General features: G+C 40.5%; 1 protein-coding gene across 1 annotated transcript; it reads left to right on the top strand.

The window, feature by feature from the left end:
• The first annotated feature begins 413 nt into the window (after positions 1–413).
• On the top strand, positions 414–6,852 carry LOC135259532 (beta-crystallin B2-like). The gene is made up of 6 exons (XM_064344039.1): positions 414–560; positions 1,013–1,117; positions 2,099–2,217; positions 4,988–5,120; positions 5,293–5,435; positions 6,221–6,852. Exons 1-6 carry the CDS (start codon positions 429–431, stop codon positions 6,390–6,392), a joined length of 804 nt encoding a protein of 267 aa, XP_064200109.1. The 5' UTR covers positions 414–428; the 3' UTR covers positions 6,393–6,852.
• Positions 6,853–25,375: the final 18,523 nt, after the last annotated feature.

The raw sequence follows: 25,375 nt of genomic DNA, 5'->3' as shown, positions 1-25,375 counted from the left end.
GGTAATTCACACAATTCTTCAGCCAGGTGGTGGATCTAATTAGTGGTTGAGTTTATGGGTGGAAGAAATACAATGTAGGACTTTTACTTTCTCACCCCTGGACTTTCCACCTATGTGTCCTGTTCTCTCTCTCTCTCTCTCTCTCTCTCTCTCTCTGGAGATGGGCTTTTTATATGCCTGACTTAAGTTTAAGAGGCTGGGGTGCCCCTTAAATTTAGTTTAAGGATGTAAGTATTGGCAGGAATTGGAGATGGTTTCATTTTTTGATGTCTTTTTTGTTTTCTGTTTTGATTTTATATTTTGTGTCTGTGTGTTGTGTTGTTTTTGTTCCAGAGGCTGGCAGCTGTCTTTTTTCTGTAAAATAAAGGAGAATCAAATCCCTCCCTCTCTTTGGCTTTGATGATGGGGAGGTTTCTATTCTTTGGCGAATGTGTGGTCAGCAGGTTTGTTTTCCTGCAATAATCCCCCCATGGAGGGCGCCAGGGTATAAGAGGGCCGGCAGTGTGCTGGGAAACACACACTCGCACAGAGACAGAGAGTTCACTCCCACACACACAGAGGTAAGGGAGTGGTGCACAGACACACCAGGGGAGAGAGCGATGTGTCAATGTAATGATTCTGGATGAGTGACTGACAGGACAGAGACTGATACAACAACAGTGCGCTCATAACATACCGAGAGCAAACTCATGGCGCACTTATAAATCTGAAATTTTATAACTTAAGATTTTTTTATTATTTTATAATAACAGCAGCACATTCTGCTATGATACACATGAATGTAGTATAATGCCACACTATTATGCTATCCATAGTGTAGATCTCTGCATCTTTAACTGTCTCACAGATGCTTCTACCCTGTCCTCTCAACTTTTCATTTTTTACATCCCTCCATCTCCTCCCACTCCATGCTATCTCCCTTTTCATCCTCCTTTATTTTTCTTTTCATTTTCATTATGTGTATTCAACTGACAAAATGCAGACACTTTATTTAGCCCTTTTTTCCCACCAGAGCATCATGTCTTCCAGTGGAGAGAAGTCCTCTAAAGCTCCTTCCCAGACTGATGGGAAGACTGCTCAGAGCAAGAAGTCAGAGATGGGCATGATGTCATACAAGGTAAAAACATGGCGCCATGATCACATATTCCACCAGCACACTGGGGCTGCGGTGATTCAATTAAATCCAGTTCATAAAATTAACTGAAGATTCAATTTATTAAATTTTAAAAAATATTCTGTGGTGGGATTGAAAAATGAACTGAATCTCTGTTAATTTCCTGAACTGAGCAAATAGATACTAAATTGACTCCAACCCAGTAAATTAAATTCTTTATTTTTACTGACTAACTGAGCCACAGAGTCTGCTAGATTTTCTTTTCAGCTTAAAAACAGCAAATGCATCAGACGGAAAGGACAAGATGAGGTGGGTTTACTGAGTATATCGCTGTTTACTTGATTGATAAAGTGTTGAATCACTTGCAAGCCCTCCCCAGGAGCAGGGTCGGAAATCACTGAAATAGGGCGACACGTTGGTGCCCCCAGACATACTGACCCTGCATTAGCTGCAGGTTTCTGCTCCAAAATGATAGGGTTGATATTTGTTTTGGGACTAGCTGAATCCAGATTAGTGCGTAGGCTGGTGTCTTCATAGACCTGCTATACAACTGCTATATCATGCAAACTGCCAATATAAGTAAGCTTATTAGGTGACTGCTAGCCATTCATAATTTGGCTATAAAGCTTACATTTGAAATGACTTGAAAACAATTTACATGTACATGTAATTTAACAACAATATAAATACATATGAAATATATTGTACATATGCATGCCTATATATCCGCATGCACAAGGTATTTAAATATGCAATATATTATATATGCCATGCAATATCTTGCACAGATATTGCAAGGCATTTAAAATGAAAAGCAATCATTTATTCTTAAACTGAACTGAGATTTCTAGAGGTAATTTTCATAGAGAAGAGCTCTGGACCTGCTGGGTTCAGAACTTAAAAAAAAGTGCAGCAGCTTTCAAATAGCAGATACATGCACTGTGCTTATTTGACCCTCCTTTCCTTCCTACTCCTGTCCCTCAGATGTGCGTCTTCGATCAGGAGAACTTCCAGGGCAGGTGCATAGAAATCAGCACAGAGTGCATGAATGTGTGTGACATGGGAATGGAAAAGGTTCGCTCTCTGCGTGTTGAATGTGGCCCGTAAGTCTCCCTTCCACACCTCACGCTCTCACACCCTTACCCACTCACACTCTTACCCTCACACCCTCACCCTTGGACAGATTCCTTCCTGTCATCCCTCTGCTCCAATGATACAGTGTCCTTAATTATGATAATTATGCTCCAAGGATTTTTAAAAAATGATTTTTTTTCAGCTGCTATTATACACACTGCATTGGTTCATTTTGCAGCTGAGTAGAAGTATGGTGATTCCAAGTGTGGAACAGGAGAGTATCCCCTTATTTTCTCATTTATTATTATCAGGATTACCACTTATTTTAGAGGTAGATAATGTTTACCCTAGATGCCTTATAGATAGGGCTACCAGTTAGCCCCCCCCCCCCTTCTGTCCTTGCTTGGAACTTCAGTCCTCCACCAGCTAGAGGTAGCGACAGCCTCTTTGTCAACCACTTTTGAAACAATTGCCCCATTTGCACCACCTCATTAATCGACATTGATAAAGTAATTGCCACTAATTAAGCACAGGCGATAATTGACAGTGACATTTACAAGTGACACTCACACTTTAAATTTGGTTCAATTACTTACAACTGTGAACTTGCTACAATACATTGAAATGTTTTACAGGGGCATGTTATGTTTTGTTAGAAGCAGCAAATGAGTGCAGTTTTATAACATTCAACTTGCACATAAAATTAAACAAAAATAATAAATTAATGCTTTGACTAATTAACTAATCAAGGTCTTCAATCAAGACCTTGAATGGAATAAGGTGTCTTATTGCTGTGCTAACAAAAAATCCTGATTTATATAGATGCATTTTTCTTTTTACTGCAGTGAAATTATATCCTGGTCCATGCAGAGCCATGGTTAATTTTAAGAACAGTGACCGATTCAAACCCAAGAAACCAAGTGGCCTGAATTGTGTAATCAACTGCTTTAACTAATCAATTGCTGTGCTACTCAAGTGCTGAGTAACAAGAAAAGCCAGCAGAGTCTCCAAGACCAGGAGTGGGGACCACGGGCTCAAAGACATGCTTTTTCCTTCCACGTTCACTTTCCTTCCTGATTTTCCCGATATTAGATCAACTAGTTGTTTTTAAAATTGTCTCAGTTGGAAACTCAATTCTATAGCCGCGTTTCCACCCAAAGTGTAAAGTAGTATGTAAAGTACCCGGAACTTTTAGTCCCAGGAGCTACTTTTGAAGGAACTAAAAGGTTCCTTCAGCCCACTGTTGTCTGCGTTTCCACAGCGGTCTAAAGTCCCGCGACGATTAGGCAAATTAGTCCGCTGATGTATGAAAAAGCGACGTCGTCGTCGGTCCATCTGTCCTATGATTTCTTCTGTAATTCCATACTGCCACCGAAGTACGTTATTTTCCAATAACGGGACAGCCTGGAGGGGTTTATTCCAATTATACAACGGGTTACCAATAATGACTATAGATGGTTACTTTAGTAGGCTATTTATTGATTTTTATCGACTTAATCACCTGAAATTGAAATGTTTTTCCGCGGCAGATTGTGCATATTACTTTACCGTTGTCAAGCAAAACTCTCGTTGGTAGTTCGACTTGGACCGTTGTTATGCAACAAACAGGATATAACAGACCAATATACAGATTGTAACTGTATTATATATCCTCTCAAACACATTCATTATGTTTTATGCGAACATTCACTTTCATGTCTTGACATCCGAGGCGACAGAATGCATGTACATTCCACAAATAACTGGTAACAACATAGCAGAAAACATGCACACGTCGTAAACAATTGGCTGTTTAATTGATTAATTCAGCTGGCATCATCATTTCCATATAATCGCAAAATGACAAGAATAAATAGAATGAAAACTCAGACTTGCGTGAAAATTTAAATTAATATTTCAGTGGTACAGCCACCGTTTGCTTTCATCTTTTAAAGTTACTGCTAGCGGAGCAGCTAAATACTTGAAGCGTGCCCTCCAGATGCGAACCATGCACCATAAATAAAAGTGTCCGTATGTCTAGTCTTCCTGGTCTTTTTGTGGAATTGAAGAATCGCAGAGTAAAATTGTGGCAGTTTGAAAAATCAAAAGTGAGGATTACTAGAATTAACCGGTTATTTTATCCTGACAAAAAGTGCGGAAGGTGATTTCTTCCAGTTTGCTTTTACTGTATCCCCAACGTAAATTACGCAGAACTACTGCATACCTCACATAACTGTGTCAAGCGTTTTAAGTCAATTATAATGGGCTAACAAAGAAAATCTGGATGAAAATATTCAGCAACCGAATTAAATCGTTTGAATGTTTTGGTGCGTAATATGCTGCCCCAGCACGAATGCTTAATATTTTATAAAACAGACTTAATGCTAAAGCAAGAAAAGAACAGAAGAGCACACAAAATAATCCTCAATCTTAATTTCTCATCTGTAGACATTGGCAAGCTATAACCAAAAGTAGGCTACTGCGCCGCATAAAATAATGTCTGAATTCAAGTTATTTGCGGCTGCAGATTTTTAAAAATGGCGGTTGAAATAAAATGCTGCGAGTACTCGACCAATCAGAAATGTTCAGCGCTTGTGTCCCACCCCAAAAGTTCCAGTACTTTTCGAAAGTACTACCGCCCGAGCAGGGAATTTTTTGGGGGTAAAATAAAGTCCCCGGAACTTAATATAGACCCTGGTTCATGCGGTGGAAACACATTGAGTTCCTTAAAAGGTTCCTAGTTCCTGGGGAAAGTTCCTGCGGTGGAAACGTGGCTTATGATGTGTGTTTGATGTAGTGACATGTCTCTCTGTGTGCTAGCTTTGTGGGTTATGAACAGATGAACTTCTGTGGTGAAATGTACATCCTGGAGAAGGGAGAGTACCCCAGATGGGATTCCTGGAGCAACTGCTACAGGAACGACTTCCTGCTGTCCTTCAGGCCTGTCAGAATGGTACTTTAGCCTACTAATTAATTACGCAAGCAAGTAAGCAATAAAACAGTGATTTAATTGGCTATTTAAAATGAATGATTGGTCAATTAAATGACTGACTAATTAATTACTTATTTCATTATTTATCTATTATCTTTACTCAGTCAACTCGCTTTCCCTGTCCCCCTGCCAGGACCCTGAGAAGCACAAGATCTGTCTGTACGAGGTTGGAGAGTTCAAGGGCCGCAAGATGGAGATCATGGACGATGACGTTCCCAGTCTGTTCTCCTACGGCTTCACCGACAGAGTGGGCAGCATCATTGTGAGCTGTGGAACGTGAGTGTCACCATGCAAGTGGGGGGCATTCTCTGAGCTGCAAAATTATCTGCTTCCGGAATATTCCAGCAGCTCTGAGGAACTGCTGCATGGCAGGACCAGCATAAGCAGACTGCTGCCTGAGAGAAGCTCAGCGCACTTTTCAGCAAAACTACCACCGATATGTTGTCCTAACCTGGTAGATTCACATTACCCATTTTGGACCGGAGAGGGTCATTGAGCCAGTTGAACAAAATCTGGTAGTTAAATTGTCAAAGAGAAACTGTATACAATTTGCTCAATTAGCCCAGTTTTTTTCTGGTGCCAACATTTGGCTGCAGTTTTGAGGGAGAGCACATCAAAATGTCAGTGTCAATTCAGCTCTTTAACGCAGTTCATATAGAGTCCAAAAGGGATCAAATGTGGTCCATTAGAAAATAATACACCATTTCCTTGTCGATTAACACTAAACATTTTACTGGAAGTGTGAATATTTTGTCTGCATGCGTGATGTGGTGTAGTCCTTGCCTCCTTTGCATTACCTTACTTTAATTTGGCACATGCTCTTATCAGTAGTGACTTACAATCTAAGAGTACATAAGTGCACCTACCTTGTGAGTTACTCAAGCAACAGTTCCACACCCGTCAAACATCATTCTCAGAGCAGTGAGTGTGAGCATCACTAAAGAACTAAATGTTACTATGCTAACAAATAATCATAATATTTGTGAACTGTATGAATACATAAAGATATCCATAACAAGCTCCAATTTTGTATTTTTGCCCCACTTTCTCTCTGTCTCCAGGTGGGTGGGGTACCAGTACCCTGGTTACCGTGGCAGCCAGTACCTGCTGGAGAAGGGTGACTACAGGCACTTCAATGAGTACGGCGCCCGCTGCCCGCAGTTCCAGTCTGTCAGGCGCATCCGAGACATGCAGTGGCACCAGCACGGGTGCTACACCATGGCCAGCAAGTGAGGAGGAGGAGGCTGAGGAAGAGGAAGGAGGAGGGAGGAAGGAGAGGAGAGGGAGGAGATTCATCTGAGATGATGTTACATCCTGGCCCAGAGAGGCAGGAGAGGGTAGAAAGATGTGGTTGCTTTTATTATTTTATGGGGTAGCCCTATCCCCTCTCTCTCTCTTTCTCCCTTGCTCTCTTTCTCTTAACTCTACTCTTTCTATTCCTTTACTCCCTACCTTTTTTCCCTCTCTCTTCTTTTTTGTCCTGCAAATTGTTTTTTTCACCTGCTGTCCAATGCAGGAACACCAATGGGAAATAAAAAGAAGAAGGGGAGAAATATCTAGTTGTTTTCACTGGTGATTCTCAGGTCAGGATCTGCCATGGTTCAGTGGAAGCACACCCTCCATTTAAGCCATTTTAAATCAGTTCATTCTGGCTCACTGACCACTTTTCAATAAACAAAAATATTTGACCTAATTTCCTCATGTCTGGTGTACTGATTTAGAGAAAAAAAACAACAACTTTCAACTCTTAGTGCCTTTAAAAAAATGCTTGTGATATTATATTGAACACTGTAAATGTCAGCCCTGCTCCTTCTGAAGCATGTTCCCCTAAGCTTAATGACATCCACTATGAGAGTATAAAATTAGAGATTGAGCAGGGAAAACTAGATTCTGGGTTGGGGGGACAATTCAGGTCATTTAAGACATGCCTTTAAATTCAAATGAATTCAACTGAAATGTCTGGTTGGGTAATGTTTGTATTGAACTGAATTGAATTTAATTGAATTTCAGTTCATCTCTTGAACTGAAATGGAATTGGCCCCAACTATGGATGACTTCAAGCCATGGACCAAGCCCTGTACTCTAAAATTACTGTGCGACTCCTGGTTTTGGAGATGCACTGACCCTCGATTTGCAATGTCTGCAATTGAAAGAGCTATGTGACTAACGCCTGGAAAGTCCAATTGCATTCCATTTTGTATTTCAAAATACTGTATAAATAGCCAGGTCATTCTTATAGATATAGAAATTATCCATACATACATCATGGATCATATTTAATCACATCTAAATTGGGAAAAATGTTTATCATGTCATAACAAATGGGGACTGGAAGCTGTGAGTCATGCTGGGTTGTGACCCGGGAACCAGGGTTTGACATTTCTTGTGAAGCTGGCAAGCTCCGGCAGTTACCAGAGATCCTGCAGCCTCTGGTGCCAAAAAGCAAATTTCCCCTGGAAAATTCCCACTATGAATTTACCCTGGCGAAATTATACTATTTTAGACAGTTATTTTAAATTGTAAAATTTCTTCACACTGAATGAATAATGCTACATTCACATTGATCCTGGTAGACGGTAGATGCCAAACTAGACGTCATTATAGTGGACGAGAGCATGACGGTAATGGCATGACAATTAAAGATATCTGTAATTCCGTTTTGACAAGTCAAAATTAGAGCCCGACCGATATATCGGCCATTATTTGGCTTTTTTGACGACATCGGGATCGGCAGTTATGCCGCCGATGTGTCCCGATTTTTATAATAGTAAGTATAATAAACAAAATAACAATGATTATTTATCTGTACTTGTCTGTTCGAACGTTGTAATTGCTATTTACGAGAATTATCCAGTAGAGGGAGCTCTAATACAAGTTTGAACTGCAGCAGCTGACGCGCTACTTCTCTAATAAGACGTTTGTCACTCGTGCCTCATCCAGTATTCTCCACTGCAAGACTTGTCTGCACAGATTCGATTGCTGCAATAAAGGTATGTATATTTAGTGAAAGTTTTTCATTAAATGCGTTTATACGACCACTATGTTTATCAATCATCATTATCAAGCGAGCGAGCTAGCTAACATATTTGGTTCACTTTAGCAAACTAGCTGGCTAGCAAGCCTTTATGAAGTGGCAGTGAGCACATAAGCAGCGTAGGATCTACATTTCCAGAGGACATCGCTGTATTCTCAAATAAATAACCAGCCAAAATAAAATGGTGATTGAATGCATCACACATTTGTTTTTTTCTCTGAGATAATGATATTAGCTACTATATGATGCTGTGTCAATAACCAACGCGTTATTGCAGGCGAGTGTGTCATCTAGTCACGCGTCATCGTAGCAAGCTAACCAGACCGTATAAACGCAGATAAAACACTTCTAACATGAATCATTTTAAGCCATGTTATCTAGCTTTGTCGTGATAACATGAGAGAAGGATTGCTGTTGGAGAAGTGAATGAACCAACAGTTAGCGCGGGTAACCTGCACGAAAGCGCATTGTAGTTTTTTTCACGTATTTCAGCCAGTCAATTTAATTTCATCTAACGTTACACTTGATTCACTCATTAGCTCCGCTAGATAATGTCTTACTCTTTGAGATCATGTAGTAGAAATAAAATAAGAAAATATAATTCATTTAACTTACTGAGAATATATAATAAGAAATAATGAGGCTGTGTCAATAGCTAATGCGTTATTGCGAGCGAGTGTGTCATTTAGTCTAGAGCGCATTGTAGTTATTTTCACCACCGAATTCTTATGGACAGGGAAGCTCACTAGATAGTCTTACTCTTTGAGATCATGTAGTAGGAATAAAATAAGAAAATAGAATGAATGTACTGAGAATAGATATTAAGAAATGATAATAACAAATTAATAATAATAACAACAACAACAATAATAATATTCATAAAAATACATGTTTGAAACTGGAAAACTGATTTTTTAAAATTAATTTTTTATAGATGGCTGGAAAAGAAAGGAGTAAAAGCAAGGTGTGGAGTTATTTTGATTTCACACACTTAAAGATGGTGTTAATATATATATTTAATTTAATATCATCTTTTACTTTTTTATCTAAAAATTCTTTGTGTGTTTATTTTTATTTTTATTTGTTTGCTTATAAGTTAAATGTTCTTAAATATAGAAACTTTAATAGAATATAAGTTTTTCAAATTGATTTGAAAATGTTGCTCTTTTTGACAAAATATCGGTCAAAACATTGGTAATCGGTGGGCTAGGACTCTCCAAAATCGGGATCGGCAACAGACCCAGAATCTGGCATCGGTCGGGCTCTAGTCAAAATTATATTTTCAAATATCTGAATTTGAATAATTCTTAGTCAAATCTGCTGTGCATGACGTGGCTCTGATGCAAGGTTTCACAATGGATATTATGGCAAGACCTTTTAACATTTAGCCTAATACCCTGACCACATTCACATTAAAACTATTTGTAATTTATTTATGACTAGTCAAAACGTTAATTTAAGATATCTCTAATTACATTTTGACTAGTAAGATTGAAGTTACTTTCGCCATTCAGTTGTATGGGACCTCCAATTAAAGATATCTACAATTCAATTTTGACTATCCAAAACGTGAATTCCAGACATCTCAATTTCAATTAGTCGTAATTCAAATTAGAGATATTGCCACATTAGTTCTGACAAGTCATGATTTCAATTAAAGATATATTTTTTGATATCTGAAACTAAGATATTACTATTCAAAATACAACTGTAGATATCTTGAACTGGAATTATGACTAGTCAAAACTAAAGTGGAGATATCTCAAATTTGAGTTATTACTAGTCACAATTCCTTTTAAGTTATCTACAAAGAAGTTATGGATTTCTTGAAAAGAGACCAAACTTATTTTGGAGATATCTTCATTTGTCATACTGACTAGTCGGAACAATTTATAGATATCTTCAATTATCATTTTGACTAGTCAAATATGGAGGACTAAACATGCCAAAATGAAATAAATAATTAAATAAATAAATATAAAATTATATAAATAAATACATTTGAGGCCAAAAGTTTACATACACCTTGGCTAAAGACAATCAAACTCAGCTTTTCACAATTCCGCACATTTCATGTTACCATACATTTCTTTTGGTAAGACAATTAGGGCAGTGGGTCCCAACCTCGGTCCTGAAGTACCCCTGTGTATGCTGGTTTTCGTTCCAACCACAAATGCAATTCCAGAATTGTAACTAGTTGTTAATTTTTCTTAATTAGGTGCTCTTCCTGTTTAGAGGGATTGTAAGATAAGATAAAATAAAATAATGTTTAGAGGGATTATTTACCCTCTTCAACCTAGGGTTGCAAAGGGTCGGAAAATGTCTGGTAAATTTGGAAGGGAAGTTAAGCTTGGGAATTGGGCAATTTCAATATAAAAACCTTCCCTTTCAATAGTGAACGTATTTGGAGGGCGGGGGGGGGGGGGGGGGGACACACATAAAAAAGCAATACTAGGTCTTATGGCATGTTTTGGTTAGAAGTATGCCCATTTAATTGAATTGTAACCATGCACTGCATTCAGCAGCGCACTCTTCCATCACATGTACTGATAATTTGCCAGCATCCCTTTAAATAGGAATTCAGTAAAATTACAACCCTCTGCATGCACAGTGCATTCTCCCATCATGTGTGCCTGAAGCCTATACATACTGCAGCGTACATGCTGGACCCCAAGTATGCTGGCAAGAGCATCCTCTCTGGTGAAGAGATTAATAAGGCCTATGGTGTCATCACTGCTGTGGCTCGCCACCTTGGCCTTGATGAAGGGAAGGTTCTTGGCAGTCTGGCGAAGTACTCTACCAAGCAAGGGCTTTGGGAAGGAGATGGAATATGGCAGTCGTGCCAACATATCTCATCAGCCACCTGGTGGATGGGACTTTGTGGATCTGAGGCACTTTCCCCTGTTGCCTCCATCATCCTCCAGATCCCACCAACATCAGCCGCCTCCGAGCGCAACTGGTCCGTGTTTGGGAGCACTCACACCAAGGCACGCAACAGGCTGACCAATGCACAAGTTGAAAAACTGGTGGCCATCCAGGCAAACTTGAGGCTCTTTGAGCCTGATACAGAGTATCAGAGTCTGACATTGAGGAAGTCCATGGAGAGGATATGGAGGCCTGAGAGAAAATTATTTTTTGGAGAAAAGTCTCTTTTTTTTGGAGAGGGGTCATAGGGAATGTTTGCAATTATGTCTCCTTATGATATGGTAAAAGGTTTGTTTCTATCTGCATATGACATGGTAAATGCAGCCTGAGCAAATAACCCCTATATTTCCATTTTATTCCCATTATTCCCTGTTAATTCCCATAAATTCCCGTTAATTCCCATTAATTCCCATGGACAGTTTCCACCTTGAATATTCCCGGAATTTTGCAATACTACTTCAATCACATTATGTCAGAAATAGCTAAGCATTCCATGAAGAATACAATTCATTGTATTCCCATGTCCATACTGTGCTTATTGTGCTACATTACAAAAAATTACATTAAAAGGTAAATTATTTTTAACGGATCAAATTAAAGACTGAGGTGAGTCAATAGGCTTCTAATTGGTCCAAGTGTGGACACCTGGCCACTAAAACTAATCATCTGGAAGATAATTAAGAATTCAAAGACAAAGCAAATGATAACGAGCCAAACCTGCATTGTGTCAATAAATTTAAAGAAATTTAACATGTTCCGCTACATGTCAGACCCCTGAGCATTTTTGTCTACATGTTCAGGGGTCTATTGATTAATCTCGGTTTTTCAATTGGTCCAAAAAGTTTGTTACCTGTTCTATGTAATTGTTTGCAATTAAGCACAATATGAACATGGGAGCTTTATTTCTGCGTGGCTATTTTTGACATGATGTTGCTTAAGTGGGTGAATAATCCCTCTAGACATGAAAAGCACCTAATTAAGAAAAATAAAAAACTTAAAAATTCTTAAACTTAAAAAAGTTAAAATTCTCGCATTGCAATTGTGGTTGGAACGAAAACCAGCATACACAGGGGTACTCCAGGACTGAGGTTGGGAACCACTGAATTAGGGCATCTACTTTGTTCACATCAGAGGTTATTTTAAAACCAATTACAGACATATGTATTTCAGCTTTAATTCACTATATCAGAATTCCAGTGGGTCAAAAGTTTGCATACACCAAGTTGACTGTCTTTTTAAACAGTCTGGAAGATTACAGAAATTGAAATAATGATCTTTTAGAAGCTTCTGATTAGCCAATTGTCATAATTAGAAGTGAATTGGGAGTTAATTGGCACCTGTGGCTGTATTTAAGGGCCTACCTTTAGAGCCACTGCCTTTTTGCCCTTGATACCATGGGAAAATCCAAGCACCTCAGCCAAGACCTCCGAAAAAAAATTGTGGATCGCCACAAGTCCGGTTCCTCCTTAGGAGAAATTTCCAAACAACTGAAGGTACCATGTGCATCTGTACAAACAATTGTATACAAATATAAAATTTTTGGGACCACACAGACACTACATCATTCAGGAAGGAGGCACAAATTAACTCCCAGGGCTGAACGAACTTTGGTCAAAAAGGTTCAACTGAACCCCAAGACAAAAACAAAGGAACTGGCGAAGGAGTTGGAGGCACCAGTTACCAAAGTATCTACATCCACCATTAAGAGAATCCTATATTGCCATGGCCTGAAAGGTAGAAGCCCCTACTCCAAGACCGGCATAAAAAAGCCAGAATGAAGTTTGCAGGTGATCACCAGGATGAAGACCTAACCTTTTGGAGGAGTGTTCTCTGGTCAGATTAAACAAAAATTAAACTGTATGGCCATAATGATTTGTGCTATGTATGGAGGAAAAAAGGTGAGGTTTTTAATCCAAAGAACATCATCCCAACAGTGAAGCATGGGGGTGGCAGCATGTTGTGGGGTGTTTTGCTGGAAAAGGGACTGGTGCACTTCAGAACATCATGAGGAAGGAGGATTACCTGGAAACGTCATCAGCTAGAAAGTTAAAACTTGATCACAACTGGGTCTTGCAGCAAGACAATGATCCTAAGCATACCTCCCAGCGTGTAAGATTTTGCTTGACTTTTTTGTACTTTTTTTGGTGTTTTCACCCACGTAGTGCAAAATGGAACATCCCACTTCCCAAAAAACCTTGAAAATTGTTTTCTTGTCGTGTGCAGAAAACATCTGCATCATACAGTCAGTAGATGTATTACCTTGCCCCTCCTATTGTCATGTCTAGGAACCGACAGAATTCAAAGTCCAATCGTCAATCTGTAGAAAACAATTTCACAAGGGGTAAAACACCACAGCAGCAAGCTCTTCAGAAAAGTTAGACTTTATTGCACAGGTGCACAAAGCCGGATCAACTCTGCAGAATTGAACCTCGATTGTCAGTTTTGCATACATTTTATACACAATTGTACCCCACAACTCCCCTTAACACATTTCTAAAAATACCAGCCATCTGGTCTTCTTAGCACCATAATGATTTTAATTTCCTGCTCTTGGGTCAACCTGACCTTTTTGGCACCACAATGATTTTCTGTTCTTAGGTGATAACGTCATTGTGGAAAGTTACCCAAAAATATCAGTCTTTACTCTGTAATTTTCCATTATGCATACAAGTCACAGCCTTCTGTAATTTTCCATTAAGCATACAAGTTACAGAGTTATAGCCTCCTGTAATTTTCTATTGTATTCAGGTTACATAGGGGTCACTGTAAAATATTAGTCTTCTAGTACTTCTATTTGGCAATAATTTTCTGCTGAGTAAGTATGGTTTTTTTAAGCCTTCTGCCTGTCTTTTTAAACAGTCTGGAAGATTACAGAAATTGAAATAATGATTTTTTAGAAGCTTCTGATTAGCCAATTGTCATAATTAGAAGTGAATTGGGAGTTAATTGGCACCTGTGGCTGTATTTAAGGGCCTACCTTTAGAGCCACTGCCTTTTTGCCCTTGATACCATGGGAAAATCCAAGCACCTCAGCCAAGACCTCCGAAAAAAAATTGTGGATCGCCACAAGTCCGGTTCCTCCTTAGGAGAAATTTCCAAACAACTGAAGGTACCATGTGCATCTGTACAAACAATTGTATACAAATATAAAATTTTTGGGACCACACAGACACTACATCATTCAGGAATGCCTACTGATTGGATAATCTTTTGCAATTGATGACTTGGTCCAGCCCTGCTGGTTTTGATTGACAGGACGTCTTACAATTTTGGAAAGTGTGATGAAAAAGGGCGTTTGGAAATAGAAATTCCATTCGGAAATAAGTCATTTGGAAAAGTGTGAAATTAAAAAAGTCATTTGGAAATACAACGTTATTATGAAATAAAATATGATAACTTTATTGTGAAAAGAACAGTTGTGAATTATTTATGTCAAGATAAAATTAAGTATTTAATTATTTACCAGTGTATTTATTTATTTAATTCCAAATTTATTCATTTAATTATTTCTTTCATTTTGGCACATTAGTCCTCCATAATAAAAATGCAGTTGCAGATATCAAAAACTGCCTCCTTGTAAGAATTTCCTCGTTCTACTAATGCAGTGACCGTCATGTCAGATCGACCTGAACCAAGTGTCTTTGGCCCTGTTGAGACCTGTACTTTGTATCCAGATATATCCAGATTGTGTCTAGATTCAGTTGAGACGGAAGTCAGTTCACACCTGGCATCAGAATGCGTCTCCACATGCGTCTCGAGTGACCACTTGTGATCGGATCACCCAAGACGCATTTTAATGCCAGGTCTGAATAGGGCCTTTGTTAGGATTTTCAATGCTCCATCCCGTGCGTGAAATGAGCTGTCAACTTGACTGTCTGCAACAAGACAACTGTTTCGCCCCATCTCTTTCCACTTCGTGGAATTGTATTACTTTTATTCGAGCCAAAATTGATCACACTAGGTTTGCAAAACATTACATTTACATAATATTTTATTTGGCAAACGCTTTTATCCAAAGCAACGTCCAATAAGTGCATACCGAAGGTCCCTGGAACAACTACAGAACATAGGTCAGACACGGTACAATCCCTCATAAAGTATAAACTAACTCGAGCTGTGACCATAGTTATTAGTTCAAACAGTAAGCAGTGGCTCATTGGTAACACACTTTTTGGTGAAAAGTTTTTTATGGGGTTAGAACAGTGACAGTTCTTAAACCTTCATAAGGGGCTCATTTATGTGCTTTATAATGGACAAAAAGCATTTTATTCAATTTTGGAGAGATTTTGGATATGTTTCTGGACACCTAGCTATTTTAGACGACTGTACTGACAGAAAGCTTGTAATTTCCATTTGAAAATTATGTGACAGTGATTTTCTTGAGTCAAAACAGTTGATTTGTAGTGAAATACGTGAATATGTTGTGATTTACAGCAATGCATAATTTAGACATTTTGGATAGATTTGGAGACGCTGGGTACACTGCTTAGTTTTTGCTTCATACATCTATAGCCGCGTTTCCACCAAAATTACCCGGAACTTTCAGTCCCAGGAACTACTTTACCAGGAACTAAAAGGTTCCTGCAGCCAATGGTTGTCTGCGTTTCCACCGGGGTCTAAAGTACCGCGAAGATTAGGCAAATTAGCCCACTGACGTTGTCGTCGGTCCATCTGTCATATGATTTCTTCTGTAACCCCATACTACCACCGAAGTAGCCTACATTATTTTCTAATAACCGGGACAGCCCGGAGGGGTTTATTCCACTTATATACAACGGGTTACCAACAATGACTATATATGGTTACTTTTGTATTTATTGATTTTCATATATCCTCTCAAACACATTCATTAACAGCAGAAAACATGCACACGTTGTAAACAATTTGCTGTTTTATTACTTTCATATACGCTAATCGCAAAATGACAAGAATAGAACGAAAACTCGGACTTGCATGAAAATGTAAATTAGTAGTGGTACAGCCACCGTTTGCTTTCCTTCGAAGTTACTGCTAGCCGAGCAGCGAAGTGTGCCCTCCAGATGCGAACCATGCACCATAAATGAGTCCATAATCTTCCTGGTCTTTTCGTGGAATTGAAAAATGGCAGTAAAATTGAGTAAAATTACGGCAGTCTGAAAAAGCTAAAGGGAAGATTACTAGAATTAACCTGTTATTTTACTAGGGTAAAAAGTGCGGAAGGTGATTTCCAGTTTGCTTGTACTGTATCACCAATGTTAATTATGCAGAACTACCGCATACCTCACATAACTGTATCAAACGTTTTGAGTCAATTACAACGGGCTAACAAAGAAAATCCGGAAGAAAATATTCAGAAACCGAATTAATCCGTTTGAATGTTTTGGTAGCCTACGTAATATGCTGTCCCAGCACGAATGCTTAGCATTTTATAAAACGAATACTAAAGCAAGAAAAGAACAGAAGAGCACACGTTATAATTCCAAGACGTTGACAGGTTATAACCAAAAGTAGACTAGGCTACTGCGCCGCATAACATACAAGTTTGATTTGAAGTTATTATGAAAATAAATTGGTTTGCCGCTGCATATTTTCAAACATGGCGGGTAATTGCGGAAAATAAATACAACACAAATGCTACGAGTACTCGACCAATCAGAAATGTTCAGCGCTGCAAGCTCCACCCAAAAGGTTCCTGTACTTTCGGAAAGTACTACCCCCCGAGCAGGAACGTTTTGGGGGGTAAAACAAAGCCCCCAGAACTAAATTTAGACCCTAGTTCCTGCGGTGGAAACCCACTGAGTTCCTCAAAAGGTTCCTAGTTCCGGGGTATAGTGCCTGCGGTATAGTTCTACATATCCGCCCTTAGATTTTATGAAATTATGGTCAATAAGTTTTTGATCTAGCACATGTATAGTTTAACCTGCTGTATATATGCAATCTCTCAGTATTTCATTACAAACTTAAAAAGTGCAAATTTATTTTTGATTTTTTGCCAAAACAATTGCATTTGTGGCACTTTATTTCTTCCAAAATTATGAATATAAACTAATCTGCATTAGTATTGTAAATTGTACAAATGTCTTGCTTCATTTAAGCCATTTTTCAAGTCTCTGTGGTGTTCACATCTGGAGTTATAAAGCTTTAAATAGGGTACCCCCTAAATGGGCAAGGATTGGCAAGATTTGGCTTGTGCCTTAAGGGGTTAAACTGATTAACACTAACACAAACAAGAACAGCAACAACGCAGTCTATGCAAAAATACAAGCAATAGTTAAGACGAGTGCATTAACTAAGTCACCTACTAAACAGCTACCTAGTTAAAACCCTAAGCTTAAAGTCAATTTAGAGATTAAATTGAGAATACGATATCTCTCAGCATAATGCCGGATTCAAAGACTGAACAAACTCACCCGATACTGTCTTCAAATGGATCTATGCCAAAGAAAAGTAATGATTCATCCTCTCAAAAAGCTTTTACTAACAAACTTTCAGTAGCCTAGCATGCACTCTGGCTGGCACTGTCTTCCATTGCTTCCCTGACGTTCAGGCCCTCCCCTCACTGATAAAAACTAGACCCTACGGTGTCGGATTACTTGCGTCGCAATGGATGTCTTCTAACCGCTTGCCGTAAAGAAGTTTACTAGAGGTCCCTCACAGAGACCTGGATCACACCAGACAACTCTGCCACTCCTGCTTCCCTCTCGTCCTCCTACTCCTTCTCCCACACCCCCAGGCGATCTGGCCGTGGTGGTGGTACTGGTCTACTGATCTCCCCCACCTGGAAATTCTCTGTTCTCCCCCTCCCTGACCTGTCTATATCGACTTTTGAATTCCATCCTGTCTCTATCACCTACCCTGCTAACCTCTATATTATTGTTATTTATCATCCCCCAGGGCCCCTGGGAAGCTTCCTGGATGAGCTAGACACCCTGCTCAGCTCCTTCCCTGAGGACGGCACCCCGCTGATCCTCCTGGGAGATTTTAACATCCACCTAGAGGCCTCCCAGTCTGCTGCCTTCCTACCACTACTCCACTCCTTCGACCTCTCCCTACAACACTCTCCCCCAACCCACAAGGCAGGCAACCTCCTAGACCTGATCTTCCTGAGGACCTGCTCCAGCTCCAATCTTATGGTTACCCCCCTGCATACGTCTGACCATCACTTTATCTCCTTCTCCCTCCCCCTCTCTCCACATCCTCCCTCTCCTCCTCCCACCCCCACTGTCACTGTCCACCGTAACCTCCGCTCCCTATCACCCTCTTCTCTTGCTCCCAGAGTGACTGCTTCCCTTCCCCCTCTTCAATCATTTTCCAAGCTCCCCACTAACTCTGCATCCTCCACCCTAACTTCATCTCTCTCCTCAGCACTCGACTCCCTATGCCCCTTTGTCCCTAAGCCAGCACGTTCATCCCCTCCCAGTCCATGGATGTCTGACATCCTACGCACCTCCAGGGCCAGCCTCCGCGCTGCTGAGAGGAAGTGGGCCAAATCCAGGGACCCATCTGACCTCTCAGCCTATCAGTCTCTCCTGACAGAGTTTTCTTCTGCTGTCACTGCCGCTAAGGCAAAATTCTACCAAACTAAAATTCATAACTCCATTTCTAACCCTCATCAACTTTTCTCTATTTTCTCTTCTCTCCTCAGCGTGCCACCTCCTCCACCCTAGTCTTCCTTCACTGCATTTGACTCTGCTCACCCACCGCCCTACCACCTGCGCCCTCGACCCTATCCTCTCATCTCTCCTCCAGGCAATCACACCAGACATCCTCCCTTTTGTCACCTCCCTCGTGAACTCCTCCCTATCTTCTGGATGTTTCCCCTCATCCTTCAAGAGGGCCCACATCACCCCGCTGCTGAAGAAACCCACACTAGATCCTTCAGTCATTCAGAACTACCGCCCGGTATCTCTCCTCCCTTTCCTATCCAAAACACTTGAACGTGCTGCATCTAACCAACTCTCTGCTTTCTTCTCTCAGAACAACCTGCTTGACCCCCACCAGTCTGGCTTCAGGCCTGGCCACTCGACCGAGACTGCACTCCTCTCGGTCAGTGAGTCACTCCATGCCGCAGGAGCAGCCTCCCTCTCCTCTGTCCTGATTCTTCTAGACCTCTCTGCTGCATTTGACACTGTGGAGCACTCTATCCTCCTGTCCTCCCTGGCAGCAACAGGGATCTGCGGCACAGTCCTTGACTGGACTGAGTCTTACCTCTCTGACCGTTCCTTCCAGGTTGCCTGGGTGGGTAAGGTATCACCACTCCGTCCCTTCGCCACCGGAGTTCCCCAGGGCTCAGTCCTCGGTCCCCTTCTCTTCTCCTTATACACCAGATCCCTTGGCCCTGTAATCTCTGCCCATGGCTTGTCCTATCACTCCTATGCCGACGACACGCAACTCTTTCTCTCCTTCTCCCCATCGGACACACAGGTCCCTGCCCGCATCTCCACTTGCCTGAGGGACATCCAGAGCTGGATGGACAATCACCACCTGAAGCTCAACCTGGGAAAGAAGGAGCTAATCTTTATTCCTGCTCTATCCTCTCCCCTCCTCGACTTTTCCATTTCCCTAGGGGACACCTTAGTGACATCATCACCCTGTGCCAAGAATCTCGGAGTGGTGATGGACAACAGGCTGTCCCGCTCCAAGAACATCGCAGCAGTAAGCCGGGCATGCAGATTTTTCCTATATAACATCTGGAGAATCCGCCCATTTCTCACCACCTACTCAACCCAGCTCCTGGTCCAAGCAATGGTTCTATCCCGCCTGGACTACTGCAGCTCTTTTCTGGCTGGACTACCGGCATCTGCCACCAGACCCCTGCAACTCATTCAGAATGCTGCAGCTCGTCTGGTCTTCAACCTCCCAGACACTCCCACGTCACTCCCCTGCTCAGTACCCTCCACTGGCTGCCTGTTATAGCTCGCATCAAATTTAAAACATTGGTCCTAGCATACCAGGCAGTCAAGGGATCAGCCCCAGCATACCTCCACAAGATATTCAAACCCTACATGCCAGCCAGATCCCTCCGTTCTGCTACCTCAGGACGCCTGGCACCTCCCCCTCTTCGCACCTGCACTTCCAGAACACGTCTCCTGTCTGTTCTGGCCCCACGATGGTGGAATGACCTCACCGTGGAGGTCAGAACAGCCGAGACACTGACCCATTTCAAGCGACGACTGAAGACTCACCTCTTCAGGCTGCACCTCTCCCCATCCCTCCCTACCCCCCTGTAAATGACTATAAGCTTAGGGTTGTAACTAGGCAGCTGTTTCGTAGGTGACTTAACTGTGCATTAACTGTCTTAACTACTGCTTGTATTTTTTCCATAGACTGCGTTGTTGCCGTTCTCATTGTGTTAGTGTTAATCAGTTTAACCTTCAGGGTCCAAGTTGAACTATGCGGTTGTTCCCTGCACTTGGACCGGTACTTCTCTCTAGGGTATTCATCATACTTGTTCCTGGTTATGGTTATACACTTTGTTGTACGTCGCTCTGGATGAGAGCATCTGCCAAATGCCTTTGAGAGATACGGATCAAGAGAGAAATTGAACAAAGGTGGTAATGAGAATTTTAAAAAACTATTTTTAATTATGTTACGTTCACTTCACATGTCTTTTAAGACTGTATTATGGACAGATCAGTGTCATGCATTATGTTTTCTCCTCAAAATCTAATAGTCTCACCATTGCATCAGGTGTGTCTGAGAGAACAGGAAATAATGCACATCTGAAATGTTGTGGACGAAAAATCACTGCACCATATTCAAATAAAACTCCAAACTGTCTATATAAACAAATATATGGATAAAATCCTATTGAAAATTTGACATAAAAGATGGCCATTTCTCATCAAAATTTAAAAGTCTGAAAATTTGACATTTAATTACGACAGAAGGGCTCATGAAGTGGTCTAAATCCTACCGCATTTCTGTGAAATTTTACTATTGCATTTTTTAATAATCCCACCTCAAACTTTCCATGTAATCCACTAGACGCCAATTGAAAAATATGAAAATGTAAAATGTATGTAAAAGTTCACAAAATTCTGTTCCTAGCAGAAGGGGTCCTGGTCTACAACCTACCCCATTTCTGTGAAATTTTACTGTAGCAATTTTTAATAATCCCACTTCAAACATTCAATGTAATCCAATGCAGGCTAATATAAAAGAGTAAAATTTTGGATTGGAAATTCTCCCCAAATTAAAAAGGTCTCAAACTGTTGATACTTGTTCATGATAGAAGGGGTCCTGTTCTACATCCTTGTCCAACTGCATGCAGTTTTACTATAGCATTTTCAAATAATCCCACTACAGACTTTGTGTGCATGTCAATACAGTCATATTGAAAAAAGTGATCTTTTGGATTGCAATTTCTTCTGAAAATTTTAATGCCTCAAAATGTTGACATTTGATTATCACCGATGGTGTCCTGCTGTATGTCTGCCCCTAACTGTGAAACTATTTCTGTGCTGTTTTCAAATAAACCCACTCCAAAAGATCACTTTTTTCAATGTGGCTGTTATTTCCTGTTCTCTCAGACACACCTGATGCAATGGTGAGACTTAAATTTTGAGGAGAAAACAAAATGCGTGACACTGATCTGTCCATAGTAGTCTTAAAAGACATGTGAAGTGAAGGTAACATAATTAAAAATAGTTTTTTGAAAATTCTCATTACAACCTTGTTCAATTTCTCTCTTGATCCATATGTCTCTTTTAGAAGCAAATTATAACCTTTGCAAATACGTAAGGAAGACCGCGAAACCGTCCAATCATATAACGCAACCGATTTAAGGTGGACCGGAAATTTCGAATCGGGAGCCAATTTCAGCGTCGTGTCTGGGCTTTACTTGGACTGGCAATGCTAAATGGTCAAAGCCACCGTGTGTGATTTGCAGTGAGGTTCTAGCTAACAGCTGCCTCAAGGCCTCTTATTTACATCGCTCATTTAACACTAAACATACAAATTTATGTGAGAAGCCAGTTGGGTTTTTTTTTTAATCTAAATTGGAAGAACTGCGGAAAAGCCAAAAACGAATGCAGTCGCATTCAGGCATGCAGTTTACAAAAAACGCGCTACGAGCATCCCACCTTGTTAGTTACAGATTGGCTAAAAAAGGACTCGCACACACAGCCGCAGAAGATGTGTGCTTACCAGTTGCAAAGGACATGGTAGGGTGCATGATCGGCGAAAAGGAATCAAAAACTCGATAACACTACAGGAAAACATGGAAAATGTCTTGTTCAAAATGTCTGTAGCATGTTGCTAAGCCATTTAGCTAGCTAGACCAGCAGCTAGTTTCACCAGTATAACGCAAGTTTTATCGCAAGTAGGCTATAGTGTAAAGTCAACACTAAACGTTACGTGTAACTAGTTCGTTTTAAACCAGTGGTGTCAAACTCGTTGCCATGGAGGGCCGTGTGTATGCAGGTTTTCATTCCAACCAATTAATGCTGCCTTAATTGAGTCCAATTACTCATTCAGCCATATGCGTTTAACTGCATTGAAGCACAGAATATAAGAAAATTTTTATTTAGACAATGCGGGTCACCATAGACGTCGGGTCACCATTGTGCACAAACCTGCATCCCTAATTCAGAAAATAATTTAACTAATTATATAATCAAGATCTGAGGCTGGAATGAAAACCTGCATACACACGGCCCTCCATGGTAACGAGTTTGACACCACTGTTTTAAACTAAAGCGTTGTCTTTGTTCGGTTGCACCACTTCTACTTATGCTAGCCTACATCTTAACTCGACCATAAATGATTCCATGAACCAAAACAGCATACAGTGATGTTTTCATATTCCGATCACGCACATTTGAAAGAACAAATTGACTCTCGTGTCCTTCTAACGTCAAGTAGCCTAATATTTATGATGCCTAAATTATTGTACTGTACTGAAAGGGCTACCACCTATTCTCGCTGGTGATTTGTTATGGGCCTTTAGTGGACGTATTTTAGACTGCCTTAATTCTGATTTTTCTTTGATATTGTAGCGTTCGGCGCGGAAAACAGAGGCGGAGACGGGGTTGGCCGTTTTCGAATCGCCCCAGCGGGAGCTTCGCTTTATTGCAGAAATAGCTTATTAACAGTTTTAAAGATTTGACCAGTTCGATTGGGCGAACAGCTCTTTTATAGTCCTGGGACGTCCTGATTGGTTTAATTTGCTGCCCTCGGTGCACCAATCACCGGACATTAGCGAGAGCCAATCGCAACATCAAGCACACAATAACAACAATACAAAACTAGCATTACTTACAGCGGTATTCACAGCGACATTAACAACACTACTGTACAAAATCATAAGGGTCCAACGAACACAAATACAACGAAGTAAGCTAGCGCTACATAAGCGACTATTAACAGGCTAAGCACATTTAATAACAACACAAACACGATCATGCATTTACAAATATTTACAGCTAGCTACAATAATGGAGGCGAGATCGCCACAATATGTATTGCTCTCCAATAATTGACTTGGTATGAAATGTGTTCACTGTGTGAACTAACCGGTGTTCTTCGCTAGAAATAGCTGTACAAAATAAGTATTGTATCTTATCGAACCTGTGTTTAGTAGTTGTCTGTGACCATGAAATGCACTTTTTGTACGTCGCTTTGGATAAAAGCGTCTGCCAAATAAATGTAATGTACTGTATGAAATAAAATATTTTTAAAATTATATGTGCTGGGCTCTTCGTTTGTTCAGCTCAGCTGAAAAAGCGCGCAAACTAGCTACTTCCATCAGACTGACACACTGTGCGTCCAATCAGCGACGAGGAATACTTGTTTCAATACCTACCCTTACCGTTTTCAGTGAACTTGCTGGTGTGTGTTTTTTTTTACATGCTGGTGTTTTCTGAACTTGTTGGTGTGTGTTCTTTTAACTTGCTGGTGTTTTCTGAACTTGCTGGTGTGTGTTTTTTTTTAACTTGCTGGTGTTTTCTGAACTTGCTGGTGTGTGTTTTCTGACTTCTTGTTTTGCACTTCAGGGCCACCGTACCTTTCCACTTTGTTCAACACACAAGACAAGGTAGAAGCAATGATAAAGAAACTGAAATTCTGGGCAAGCTGTGTGAATGGGAATTCCCTCCTGTGCTTTCCAACGCTGCAAGAATTAATTGAAGCAAACAACCTGATGTTGGATGAACATGTGAAAAGTCTCATAATTGAACACCTTGATGAACTCGGCCAGCAAATACGCAAATATTTCCCACCAATGGACACATCTAAGACGTGGATTCGCAACCCATTCAAAGCTTCCGTCACTCTCCCACAGCTGTCATTTTGTGAGCAGGAGCAGCTGATTGAGTTGTCGTCTGATGGTGGTCTGCAGATACAGTTCACACGAAGACCACACGTGGATTTCTGGACACAAGCAATGGATGGATACCCGGACCTAGCGAAGCAAGCCTTGAGGGTATTGATGCCCTTTGCTACAACATACTTATGCAAGGCTGGTTTTTCTGCACTCACAGCAGTGAAGACAAAGTATCGCCAAAGACTTGATGCTGAGAAAGATTTAAGGTTAAAACTGTCTTCAATTAAGCTGAACTTCGCAGAGCTTTGTGCTGAAATGCATGCCCACCCATCGCATTAAAATTGGTAAGCAACGCCATTATTATTTTTTATTATTAATGTAGGCTTAACTGTTTAAATTGTGCGCGATTAAGAGAGCATGAACATGCGCAATGAGCCTATGCTTTCATGTGGCTGTAAACACATTGCGTTTGAGTAACGTTGGAGCTGGGGGTGCGCAAACTTGGTCAGAGTGTGGAAGGGGGTGCGTGGCCTAAAATGTTTGGGAACCCTTGTTCTAGAGGAACCATGGGGCAGTTTTATTGAGCTATTGCTTTTTTATATAAGGGTTTAATGGCCTTTATAAATGTTTCTCCCTAACCAAAAAGTTCTAATGTCTTAAACTTAAAGTGATGTTCTATTTTGTCAAAAACGCTTTATAAAAGTCTAAAAAAAGAATGTGGGTCAACGACGTAACGCCTACTGTCTCTGTAAAAATAAACAATAAAATAAATAAATAAATAAACTTTAAATCTAATCCAATTTATCTCCTGCCCCATTTGGCATAATGTCAAACATGTTTTGTATTCCTGGACAAAATTGTAAAGCATTTACATTTATATTTCCATCATAATATACAAATGAATGTTGTCCGAAGATGTTCATTTTATGAGATATCATCTGACGAGACCATCAAGAAAATACCATTTTGGGACTTTTATTTTGAAAACAATTCAAGGACAGGAAGTGACATCAT

The sequence above is a fragment of the Anguilla rostrata genome, chromosome 7, assembly GCF_018555375.3.
Source record: "Anguilla rostrata isolate EN2019 chromosome 7, ASM1855537v3, whole genome shotgun sequence".
Classification (NCBI taxonomy): domain Eukaryota; kingdom Metazoa; phylum Chordata; class Actinopteri; order Anguilliformes; family Anguillidae; genus Anguilla; species Anguilla rostrata.
Note: the sequence above shows the minus strand (reverse complement) of the source record. Positions and strands in the feature narration are given on the sequence as shown.